General features: G+C 41.8%; 1 protein-coding gene across 1 annotated transcript; it reads left to right on the top strand.

Annotated features, from left to right (window-relative positions):
* The first annotated feature begins 195 nt into the window (after positions 1-195).
* IL6 (interleukin 6) lies at positions 196-5,508 on the top strand. Its single transcript, XM_032873481.1, has 6 exons — positions 196-398; positions 1,404-1,464; positions 1,630-1,820; positions 2,976-3,089; positions 3,793-3,939; positions 4,958-5,508. The coding sequence occupies exons 2-6, from the start codon at positions 1,446-1,448 to the stop codon at positions 5,117-5,119; spliced, it is 633 nt and encodes a 210-aa protein (XP_032729372.1). The 5' UTR covers positions 196-398; positions 1,404-1,445; the 3' UTR covers positions 5,120-5,508.
* Positions 5,509-13,405: the final 7,897 nt, after the last annotated feature.

Genomic DNA, 13,405 nt, shown 5'->3' with positions numbered 1-13,405 from the left:
GTGATAATACAGTGTTTTGTAAATCTTTCTTTTTTTTTTTTTTTTTTTTTGATGCTGTACAAGGGTCCTAGTTTCAGCTTGGAACCAATCTTGTGAGCTGCCTGGGTGTCTGGGAGACTGGTAGGGCAGCTTGGTCTAGAGCCCATTTGCATGAGACCAAGGACCCTCCTGCAAGAGACGTCATTATAAGGGCAGAGGGAACCTGTACAAGCTGTACAGGTTCAACCCAATAAGAAAACCTAGGGCAGGCGTGATTCAGAACCTTAGATCCTTGTCTGCATTAGGAAATTTCTGCCCAGCTGCCTCTGAACTCAAGACAAGTCATACAGCAGAAGAAAGTTACGAACACAAGCTCTAGAAAATGTCACAAGGTCCTTCTTTGACATCCCATCAAAGAGGTAAGTGGTATTCTCTCTACTTCTGCCCTGAACCAAGTGGGTGTCGCTAACTTGAGGGCCCCAGCAGAGACGAGAACCACCTGGGCTCCTCAGACCTCCGTCTCAGGAGTAGGGCCACCCTGTTGCCAGCGGTGGGGACAGCACCAGCAGCCCAAGGCAAACCCCTTGGCACAGAGATCCAAGTCTTCACCAGGGGCCCCAGGGAGAGAGGGCTGAGGCTGACCCAGCTCAAGTGGTCTGGAAGAGGTGAGAAGGAAACTGGTAGATGCCACATGGTGGCACAAAGGAGTCAGGTACCCGAGCACGGCACATTGTGCCTGGAGGCTCCTGTAGAAAGCGTGAGATCTGGGGGCAGGCAGGCAGTCTGCAAGAGCTGGTCACGGAGACAGCCAGGAAAGGGAAGTCCTGCAGATGGCTCCTGGTGGTACCTTACTTGAAACCCCAGGCTAGTGGGCTGTGTCGTGGTCTGAGGAAGCTCAGGTCAAAACATCTTAGGTTTTTACAAATATGAGTTAACTGGAATACAAAATCCTAGCCTGTTAATCTGGTAATTGAAGTATTTTTTTAATCATAGCCAGGCTTAGCTTCTCGCCCTGCCCGCACCCCCCTACCCCGCCCCAAACTTCATGCAAGACTTCAGCTTTACTTTCCCTCTTAAGACATGCCAAAATGCTGAGTCACTAAAAATAAATAAATAAATTAATAAATTAAAAAAGCAGAAAAGAAAGTAAAGGAAGTGTGATCCTGCTTCTTAGTTCTAGCCTTCCTAATGACCTAAGAAGCACTTTTTCCCCGAGTTGTGATTCCTGTGATGCTAAAGGACGTCACATTGCACAATCTTAATAAGGTTTCCAATCAGCCCCACCCGCTCTGGCCCCACCCCCACCTCCAACAAAGATTTATCAAATGTGGGATTTTCCCATGAGTCTCAATATTAGAGTCTCAAGCCCCAATAAATATGAGACTGGGGATGTCTGAGGTTCATTCTGCCCTGGAGCCCACCAGGAACGAAAGAGAGAGATCCATCTGCCCTCCAGGACCTCAGCTATGAACTCCCTCTCCACAAGTAAGTGAAGGCAATCCCTAGCCCTGGAACCGCCCGGCTGCCTGGCCAGGCGGAGGGAGGGGTGTGTGTCCGCTGGGAGGGCTGGCAGAGCGCCAGCAGCCAGAAGCACAGCTCCCCCAGCGGTGCACTCTGCTCACTCGCTGCTCTCCCTTGCCTCCGGCACAGGCGCCTTCAGTCCAGTGGCCTTCTCTCTGGGACTGCTCCTGGTGATGGCTACTGCTTTCCCTACACCGGGACCCCTGGGAGGAGATTCCAAAGATGATGCCACCTCAAACAGACCACCACTCACCTCTGCAGACAAAATGGAAGATTTCATTAAGTTCATCCTTGGCAAAATCTCTGCACTGAGAAATGAGGTGGGTAGGCTCAACTGAGGGTGATAAAGGGCCTGTGTGGGCATTCGTCTCCTGGCCCCTGGATGTGGACAAGGGCTTCTGCACTGGGAGGTCTGAGCTGGGTTCTGGGGCAGTACAGATTTCAGGCCAGAGGGGCAGACTGTCTGCTGTACTTCTTTTCTGCCGCTGGTCTGAGGGAGCTCCTTTCCCTCCTGGAAAACATACAATGCAGCTGAAATCCATGCCCTCTGGACCCATTCCCAGCCCCATACTTGGCATGAGCTGGGCATCACTGTCTCCCAGGACTTCCTTATCCCTAACCAAAAAAATAAGGTCTATCAATCTTCTTGTGTCTCTTGGACTTTGGAAGGATTAGCAAAGTGCCACCTGAAAAGCAATGTTGAGCTTCTCAGGACAATCATAGGACTTTTAGGTTATGGGAGTTCAGTGGTTAGGGACTCCCTACAGATATTCCAGCATATAAGATGCAAGTGGCAAAATTGTAGGTAGGTTAAAGCATATAAGATCCAAGTGGCAAGATCATAGGTAGGTTAAAGCAGCTCCAAAGCTTCAAAGGTAAGGGGTAATTTGGCTCTGTTTGGTGGAAAGGAAAGAACTCAGGAGAGTAATGGGAGCCCTGAACCAAATCTAGTTCTGGTTCTGCTGAACCAGCTTTGTGATCTTTGGCGAATTCCCTACCACCTCTGGGCCCCCTCTGTAAAATTATGGAATTGGACTAGATGATCTCATAGGTCCTTCTAGCTGGAACGTGATACAGCTCAAATCATATTCACCCAATTATCATCAAAATTGCTGTCACTTATCAAGTTCCTACTATGTGCCACACACTTTTCATAAATATGGCTCATCATCTCACACACACACACACACACACACACACACAGACACAACTTACAGGGGAGGAGTTTCATTATCCCCAGTTTGAAGAGATAGGGATGCGGAGACTCAGGATAGGTAACAGGTGTGAAGTCATAGGTGAGCCCAGCATTGAACCCAAGCATGCCCATCTTCACTAGACCTCGCTTGCCTGGAGGCTCATGTCCTGTGATTTCATTTTCTTAGAGAACTTCCTGCCTGGTAAAACATGAATCGGCCCTCTAGTGGTATTTGTTTTAGAGGCACTTAAATGATAACAGTTCTGGTATTCCTTCCCAGATGTGTGACAAGTATAACAAGTGTGAAGACAGCAAGGAGGCACTGGCAGAGAACAACCTAAATCTTCCAAAACTAGCCGAAAAGGACAGATGCTTCCAGTCTCAATTCAATCAGGTATGAACACATCACGTTCACTTTTAGCTACTCCTTAGTCAAAAGTTCTCCCTCTTACATGCAGTGTCTGTATACATATAGACCAGGCAGAAAACAAAGAAGGGGATCAATGTAAAGAATGTCATGTAAATTTCAGGAGGAGGCCAACTTAAATCTTCCTAAAGGCAAGTTATTTTTGAATGGCATGGTTAGAGACAGCCTTTCTGTGCTGGGATTTTCACAGCTGTCAAATGTTAGAAACCCCAGCAGGTTTAGCTAATACATCCTGGATAAGGTGGTCCATCTCCTCCTTGGCTGCCTTTAGCAGGACCCAGGGCTGCCCTTCCTGTAGAGGTCATTCTCTCCCTGCTTCTCCTTCCAGACAGTGGGATCCGTTAAACTGACTTCCGAACAGTCCATAAAAAGAGGCTTCAGCCCATATTGACGAGAGCAGAAGTAAAGCCACAAGGGAGGATATTAAGGGGAGAATGAGAGAAGGACCCCCTTGCACCTATCAGGCATTGGGTAAAACTAATTAAGTGATGTCTCTGTCCAGATATTTAAAAAGGGGCCATCTGAGGCTGATGTCTCAAAATACAATGCTCAGAAGTATTTGAAGTCCCCTGGAAGGGCAGAGGGAGAAGTTGTTGACTTGTAGCAATTTAACTTTTAAAATTGATTATATCTTTCTAGTAATAACCAATTTTCCCATCTTTCCTCTTAGGAGACCTGTCTGACAAGAATCACTACCGGTCTTCAGGAGTTTCAGATACACCTGAAATACCTAGAATCCAACTATGAGGGTAATAAGGACAATGCCCACTCTGTGTACATCAGCACCAAACACCTGCTCCAGAAGCTGAGGCCCATGGTGAGCATTCTGTCATCCCCTTCCTTGGTGTGAGGAAGACAGGCTCAAAGAAAGGGACCTAGACAACTTGGGAGTGCAAAGCCAATTCAAAAGAGATAGCTACATGTAAAGGAAAGATCTAAGAAATATTTCCTGATAGTTGAAACCTTTTTTTTTCTTTTGGCTCTCTTCTGCAAAAGACATCACTAACTATATTTAAAACTATATTAAATTAGGTGGATTTTAATTCTACTAGGACAGCTTAAGAAATATGAAAAAAAAAGTCTGTAGAGGCAGAAGGAAGCACACATCCAATCCTGCTCAGTGATCCATGATAAAAAAGAACAGAGAGCACAAAAATTATTTTAATATGTTAATTATTGCCAAATGATATTCTTGTCATTGTGGTATTTTCAACTCTTTCCCCCTACTTTTTGCCAGAAGAGTTAATGTAGAGAAATGGCGAAAGGCTAGAAGAGCAGGTACCAAAGGCTTTGGTCATTACCAGCTAGCCGTTCAAATGTCACCGAATGGAGGCTTGAGGGCACAGTGTGGGGATGAGCTTCTGAACAAAGCACAGTGAGAAGGTCTCCAGAGAAGCAGGCACATTGGAGTTGATACTGCTACTACCTTTCCTGGCTGTTTGCCTCAAACCAGGGCTCTTCCCACTTTCATATGCACACCAAACCTGTGGGGATCTTGTCACAGTGCAGAGTTGGATCCAGCAGGTCTGGGGTGAGACCTGAGACTCTCACCCCTAATAAGGCCCAGGTGATGCCAACACTGCAGTGCCCTAGAAGAGCAGTGAAGGGATGATTAGAATTCAGTTGCTGTGAAAGGCCTTCACGCTGGGTGGGCTCAGGTGGGCTTGGAGGAGGGACACCTCACCCTACCTGGGTGAGTCAGGGCAGGCAGCCCCAAGTAGTCTCCTTCACCCCAAATTTGAATGTCTTTTCACAGTCCAGAGCATCCCTCCACTCAGAAGGATTTGTTCAATATTTAAATAGTTCTTTTCACTTTCTTTTCCCCTCATGTGAAGAATCAGATTGAAGTGACCACCCCCGACCCTACCACAGATGCCAGCCTGCAGGCTCTCTTCAAGTCGCAGGACAAGTGGCTGAAACACACAACAATTCACCTCATCCTACGGAGACTTGAGGATTTCCTGCAGTTCAGCCTGAGGGCCATTCGGATCATGTAGCCTGGGCATCTAAGTTTGCTGTAGTTCATGGGCATTCCTTTCTCTGGTTAGAAACCTGTCCATTGGGCACATAACTTATGTCGTTCTCTGTGAAGAACTAAAAGTATGAGCGTTAGGACACTATTTTAATTATTTTTAATTTATTGATATTTAAATATGTTGAGTTAATTTATATAAGTAATAGATATTTATATTTTTTATGAAGTGCCACTTGAAATATTTTATGTATTCATCTTGAAAAAGTTAACATAAAATGCTATGCAGCTTGAATATCCTCAGTGTTTTGGAGCCAGGTCATTTCTTGGAATGTGTAGGTTTACCTCAAATATACGGCTAACTTATGCATATTTTTAAAAGAGATATTTATATTGTATTTATATAATGTTTAAGTTGTTTTTATACCAATAAACATCTTTCTAAAAAAAATCAGCCAACTAAGCCTCTGTATGTCCTGTGAAGATTTTAACATAAACAAGTTTCTGTCACCAGCACCACTAAGAGCCAAAAAGAGCTCCAGTCACCTGGGGAAAGATAGAATGGACACCTACTCTACAGCAGGCACGTGCCATATGTGTTGTATCTATGATATTTAATCCCCGCCCTTGTATGTTTTTTTATGGAGATGGGAGAGTAAGGGATTTCCCCAAGTCACCTAGCTGGAAGGTCAGGCACAGGCCCAGGTTTTAAATCCAGGTCTAATTGGCTTCAGGCCCCCTACTCCTAACCTTTAGGTCCCGCTGCTTCCCAGGAAACCTTCTCAAAGATGTAGAAAAATCCCAACATGTTAATACAGGGAATACATTTAGATCTGATCAAAAGCCTTTGAAATGACATAACCACTTGTACAGACCTAGCAATGTGCACTTCCAAACAATAACTAGAAGTTCTGCCTCCCCACTCTGGGTCCCTTCAACATTACACATACCTCTCTATCATAGCACCTACTATACTGCCCCACATGGCATATCTTTCCAGCCAGCCTTCTTTCTTCAAGAAGGCAGACTCTATTGTATTCATCTTTGTATCCTGAGCCCATGGCCCAGAACTTGGACATTAGGAGGCCCCAGTAAACATTTGTTAAATGAAGAAACCATATACATAGAAACAGAAGACACTTCAATATGGGGGGACATATACTGTTGATCAATGAGTGGAGAAATTACAAATAATGTGTCCTTATGTATCTTCATCTTTAAGAAAAATAGCAAGAGTTAGGAAGTCTAAGATGTAGAGGAGGCAATGAATAGTCAGTGTGTGTGTGTGTGTGTATACACATATACATGTATATATATACATGTATATGTATATATTTCCTTTCCCACCAGCAATATTCTTCATGGTAAGAGAGGCAATCTGAGTAACCACACATAGCCCACTATTCCACCTCAACACTGTGCTGGGAATTTGGTAAAGATTTCCCCCTTTCAGCCCAATAAATATGAAAGTTCTATCTTCTATTAAAGCTTTCCTCACTTTGGTCATCACAGACTTCTTCCACCAGGGGAAGAATTCTACTGAGCAAAAGAAGATCCACAATCTGAGGGTTTTGAAGGGGTTGGGGGAACCAGGTGGTGGGTATTAGAGAGGGCACGGATTGCATGGAGCACTGGGTGTGGTGCAAAAACAATGAATACTGTTATGCTAAAAATAAAAAAAATAAAGTAAATTAAAAAAAAAAAAAGAAGGTCCACAGAAGCAAGGACTAAAAGGAGCCAAGCAAGAAAAAAGCCACATACTCTGATTTCTACGAACCAGGCATCACAAGTGAGTTTCCCAAAGTGGGAGCCAAATCAAAGAACAAAGAGAAACAGCAGTTGACCAATGCATCAATTCCTCAAACAAAAATGTGTTGAGCCCATATATAAGTCAGGCAATGCTGGGGATGCAGAGATGAACAAGCTAGACACAGCCCCAGCCCTCACGTGGCAGGGAATACAGACATGAACAAAGAATGTAAAGGAGGTTTACAAAAGAGAAATGTGAGGTCTGCTGAGAACCTATTTGGGGGGCACCAATAGCAGGGAAACATAAGCCTGGGGAGGGCACTCATGGAGTCTTAACTGAAGGAGATATTTGGACTGAGATGTAAAAGATATGTAGGAGTTAGGCTAAGATGGGTGGGAAGAGCACTCCCGACAAAGGGAACAGCATGTGCAAAAGTCTGAATCAACAGAGAACTGGCTAAGACAATGAGAATTACGTTATGTCCAGTACATAAAGAACAAGGAGGGTGGCTGAGAGGTTGGGGAGGGAGGCTGGGAGCAGATGGACAGCATCAGAAGCCATATGTGAGAAGAAGGTATTGACAGATTTTAAGTAGTAGAAGGACATATGAGATTTACATTTTAATATGATCCCTCAAGTTGCAATATGGAGAATGGATAGGAAAGGATCTGAAAGAAGATATTGGAGGAACATCATTAGCCCAGGGGAGAGAGATGACAATATCCTGAATTAGGCTGGTGGTAATTGCTAGAAAAGAGAAGGTGATAGCAGCCATCTGCAAAAGATAGGTAGCAGCTAGTTCAGTAGGATCTGGTGATTACTGACCAAGATTCAGGAATCACAGAGGCCACCAAGGCTTTGAGAGAGGTAAGAAGTTGGGATTAGATGGAGGAGTAAAACACAAAGAATTTTATATTTCAGAGTTTTCATTTATTCATTTGTTCAAATGCTCTCTGAGCATCTGTGATGTGCCAGATTCTTTCCCGGGCCCTGATGATGAGTAAAACAGACTAGGTCTCTGTTCTCAAGGAGCTTACAGTCTAGAGAAAACAATTCAAAGAAATAACTGCTGTATGCTAAGTATGTGTGCTATTGTTATGAGATGAATTATGTCCCCTAAAAGGATTGGTTGACATCTTAACCCCCAGTACATGCTAATGTGAGCTTACTTGGAAATAAGATCTCTGCAGATGTAATCAAGATACGATGAGGTCAGTAGGGTGGGCCTTATAAGAAGAGAAGAGACACACAGGGCACAAGTCCATGCAAAGGGAAGCAGATATTGGAGAGATGATCTGCAAACCAAGGACGGTCAAAATCAGCAGAAGGTGGGACAAGACAAGGATCTCTCCTAAAGCCTTTAGAAAGAGCATGGCCTGCTCAGACCTTGATTTTGGACACCTGGCCTCCGGACTGGTGAAAGAATAAATTCCTGTTGTTTTGACCCACCCAATCTATGATAATTTGTTACAAAAGCCATAGGAAACTAACACAGCTACCAAGAACAGCACACAGTCAATAGGAGAGCCAAAAGTAGAGGGTTCAGGAAAGGCTTCCCAGAAGAAAATGACATTTAAGCTTTATTCACGAACATAAAGCAAATACAGTAATCTTGGGCTAGCCCAGCGCTGAAGAATGCAGGGAAGTTCATGTTCACCACTGGGGGAAAATGGACAATGGGAGGTTGAAAATATAAGAAGATTCAGAGAAGTGATGAAGGAGAAACCCAAGGTAAGATTTCAAAGCAAGAAGGGATAGCAACAATCTGTAATAGAGAGTGCCAAAAGGAAGGCAGGGGTCCAGATTCCACTTCTAATAAAACTTCCAAGTTTCTGGTGGGTTAAGAATGGGAAGGAAGGGATGAACCAGCCTACATGCTCTAAGAATAGACTATTAATAATGATAATAGAAGTGGAAGTGTCACTGAGCACTTACTGTGTGCCCTATATGGTTCATTGTATGTATTACTTCAGAGACACATGTCTTAACCAAAGGAGCAGGGAGTCTAAGCAACTTGTGTTAAGTCGCAAAGTGTGTAAACTCCATTAACCGTTATCCTTTCAAATCAATTCTCCACTTCTTCAGAGTAATAGTTTGAAATGGACCTGTGGCTCCCCATCAAGAGACTACATTTCCTATTCTCCTTTGCAGGTAGGTGTTACTATGCTGGGAAAGCACATGGCTCATTAGAAAAGACTGCTTGTAAGGTTGGTCCCTGGCTGGCATCTGGAAACTTGACTGGTAAACACTCCCTTACATCAATCTAAAACTTTCCCTGATGATAAGAGTGCCAAAACTGTACAAACCATATGGTTTATACTAATCACCTGCTTTCCTCCTGAGAATATGAGATTTTAATATGTGCAAAGCAGAGGATACCCCAATAAAAACTATGGGCACCAAGTTGTTAATGAATTTCCCTGGCAGACATGTGTCATCACAAGTCATTGCTAGAGGAATTAAGCACATCCTGTGTGGCTCCCCTGGGATAAGACTCTTGGAAGTTTGTGTCTGATTTCCTCCAAAATTCACCCCGTGTGTCTCTTCCCTTTGCTGAGTTTGCATTGCATGCTTTTGCGGTAATAAATCACAGCCAGGAGTATGAATCCTGTGACTCATTCACACTGAGTTCTGTGAGTCCTCCCTAGTAAATCACTGAACCCGAGGGTGGTGCTGGGAAACCCCGACAGAGTGGCTAAGTTTTCATCAAGGAAACGTGAGTAGAATTGATGTTGTAATTTTACTTTCACTTGCCAGAAAAGATATTACTTGCCCCCCATTTCTAGTATTTTACCTTTCTGTGGATTAGAAACAAATGTTGGAGTGAATCAGCTTCAATCTTGCTGAACAGAGTAATATCCATAGCTGTAATGTCTAATGTGGTAGACAGTAACCACCAGTGTGCATTTAATTTTAATTTTAAATTCACTAAAATTATATAAAATTAAAAATTATGGCCTCTGACTTCAAACATGCTAATGGCTATGATATTGGACAGTAAAAATACATTTCCATCATTGCAGACATTTCTACTGGACAGTCCTACCAAAGAGATTAATGGAAACTTGATCACTAAATGACCTCATGGAGCTAAGCAGACTCACCTACCTGGACCAACAATTACTGAACTGTAAGATGATAAGGAAATATACATCTGTTTTAAGCAACTATATTTTAGGATATTCTGTTACAGCAGCTTACCCTGTATCTAACATAGTTCCTGATTTATTCTTAACCAAGGATGAAAAACATTCATGAGGCAAGGTAACTGTGTAGGACAAGAGCAGATTCAGAATATCTAAGTAGCACACCTTCCTTTGGTACCCAGGTCTTTAATCAGGGAACATGCCAGGTGGTAACATTGTCCATATAAGATAGAGTCATAATCCCAAAAGCTCAATTCTTGCTCTATCATTGCCCTTTTGTATTGTCATTCAGGAAGAACTTAGACAAATAATCTATGAACTTCCTTCTAATTCAAGCATTTAGTGTTATAAATTTCCTTGTTAGTACTGCTTTAACTTGGTCCCACAAAGTTTCATATGCTGTATTTCCATTTTCATTCAGTTCAGTGTATTTTTTTTTAATTTCTCTCGAGACTTCTTTGACCTATGGATTATTCAAAAGTGTGTTGTTTAGTTCCTAGGGCTTGAGATTTTTAGATCATCTTTGTGATACCCATTTCTTGATTACACTGTGGTCAGAGAACATACTTTATGTGATTTCAATTCTTTAAAATTTGTTGAGGTTTGTTTTATGGCTTAGTATATGGTCTATCTTGGTATATGTTCCATGGGTTCTTGAAAAGAATGCATATTCTGTTGCTATTAGGTGAAATGCTTTATATGTCAATTAGCGCCTATTAGTTGAAATCATCTATATCTTTGATGATTTTCTCTGTAGTTGTTCTATTGATTGTTGAAAGGAATATTGATGTTGCCAACTAGAATTGTGAATTTGTCTATTTTTCCTTTTAGTTCTCTAAGTTTTTGCTTCATGTATTTCACAGTTCTGTGATAGGGTGAACACAGAGTTGGGATTACTAGGTTTTGCTGGTAGTTTGACTCTTTTATAATTACGTAACAACTCTCTCTGTCCTTGGTCATTTTCTCTGCTCTAAGTCTACTTTATCTGATATCAATACACCTACTTCTGCTCTCTTTTGCTTAAGATCTGCATGGTATGTATTTTTCCATCCTTTTCACTCACATATATCATTTGAATTATTTGAAGTGAGTTTCTTGTACAACACATAGTTGGGTCACATTTTCAAATATACAGTGTGAATCTGTCTTTAATTGGTATGTTTAAATTGTTTATATTGAATATAATTGTTGATTTGTTAAGCCTCAAATATGCCATTTTTCTTACTTTGTGTTTGATCTCTATTTTGTTTTTCCTGCCTTCCAGTAAGCTACTTGAACATTTTTAGAATTCCATTTTGATTTACCTGTAATGTTTCTGAGTGTATCTCTTTGTAGAGCTCTTCTAGTGTTTGCTCTAGGCATTCATTACATTATTTACATCTAATTGATCAGAGTCACTGGTGTCAACATTTTACCCGTTCAAGTGAAACACAAAAACTTTATTTCTCTTTATACCCCTTTATTCACCCTCATTTATAATTGCCTTAATTATTTCCTCTCCATATATTGAGAACCACATAGACAGTTAACATTTTTGCTTCAATAATCCAACATAATTTTAAAAACTCTAGAGGTATAAAGTCTTTTTTTAAAAAAAAACCTCCAGAGGGAAAATCTATTGTATTCAACCATTTCGTTTTTTTTCCTTTGGCTTTTCTCAGATTCTTTCCTCGTTTTTTATATTCTAAGATTCTTTCTTTTGCCATTTCTGTCTTGTTTTTGTTTAGCCATTCTTTCAGGGTACACATACTGGCAACAAATTTTCTTAGCTTTCTGTTATCTGAGGAGTCTTCACTTCCCCTTCATTCCTAAGGATATTTTCACTGAATATAAGTTCTTTTCTTTCAGCACTTGAAAAATGTCTGTCACTCCCTTCCAGTGTTTTATGGTTTCTAATGAAAAATCTGCTTGTCATTTAAATTGTTTGGTTTTTTGTTTTGTTTTGTTTTGTTTTTCCTATAGGCAAATGTAATGTGTCATTTCTTTCTGGCTGCTTTCAAGAACTTTTCCTTGTCTTTAGTTTTCATGTGGGAAAAGAAGTCCTAGTCCCTCATTTGTCCTTGATTGACAAGAGTGGAAGTTACCCTTTGTTACTACTAGGCAGGAATGGAAGTTCAGCCTTCCCACTAGGCCTTCCCTGATGCCACGCTGGCTGAAGAGGGGTGTCTCACTACTACTACCCATTTTGATACCACTAACATGGTGAGGGGAGAAGATGGCCTCATTACCACTGAGGGCTGGGGAAAGTTCTGACTCTCATTAAGCCCCTCTTACATCATGCTAATGGGGCAGAGAAGGGTTATCTCCCTACCAGCTGGTGGGAGAAGCAGCCCAGGCTTTGGGTGTAATCCACTGACACTGCAAGGGCTGGGGGGGGGGGGTGGTGTTCATTAATGCCTAGCAGGGATGGAGGTCCCAGATCCCTACTCAGCCTTCTCTGACACTTTCCCTGTGGGCGTGTTGTGGGCCTCATTACAGTCTCGTGAGGGCGGAAGCCTAGGCTCCTCACTTGCTCTCAGCTAGAGAAGGTGTAGTGGGACCATAGATATTTCTGTGGAATTTGACTGGAGTCTAGTGGCCATTATCTAGAAGTTTTCTGTCTTGTGAGACTGTCCATTTCCTAGTCCTTTGGCTAGAAAGATCATACCTTTCTCAAAACATTTTTTTTTTTAAATCTGCACCCACTGTCATTTTCTGAGTTGCTGTTTTCTTTAGTGTTGAGTCTGAAATCTATGAGACAGAAAGAAAACCCAAGGAACTCACCATCATGTCATTCCTCAGGTCCTAGTCCCTGCCTCTTGTCTCTACAGAGTCTTCTTATATTTGTTTTATACATAATATCCAGGTTTTAGTTATACCTAGTAGGAGGAACAGGGGAGAGTAGGTTTATTCCATCTTCCCGGAGGCAGAATATGTGTAGTAATATCAGGTACTCCCAGTTCTTAACCCAAAATCAAATTTCCAAGGCCACATCTTCATCATGCAGAATCCCTGCCAGTGAGCCATCTCTCACTGATGAAGAATGCCTTCTATTTCTTCACAGGGACACATAGAAATAATATTAATAAAGTAGAAAAACAATATCAAACTAAAATTAAAAATCTATACTGCACAATAGGTATTCATCATATATTACAAGTTCTAATATAATGATTGTGAATATTTCATATATTAAGCTGGTGTTCTTTTCATTTCTAATAATTCCTTTCTGTCCCATGACCTTTCCCCAACTCAAACTGAAGATTAAGGCATCTACTACTTCCAAAGAGAAGAAGAGATGTGTAGAAAAGCAGATATTTTCTTTTTTAGTTTTAATAGCCTGATCTTTTGAGGATATGGCATAAAAGGATGCATTACCAAATGGATTGGAGAAAATGCATGATTATATAAAATCCAGTTTTTCCTATCCTAAAGG

The sequence above is a fragment of the Lontra canadensis genome, unplaced genomic scaffold (assembly GCF_010015895.1).
Source record: "Lontra canadensis isolate GAN:19392208 unplaced genomic scaffold, GSC_riverotter_1.0 scaffold2, whole genome shotgun sequence".
In the NCBI taxonomy this organism is placed as follows: domain Eukaryota; kingdom Metazoa; phylum Chordata; class Mammalia; order Carnivora; family Mustelidae; genus Lontra; species Lontra canadensis.
The sequence above is the reverse complement of the archived record's forward strand: the minus strand, read 5'-3'. Positions and strand labels throughout refer to the sequence as shown.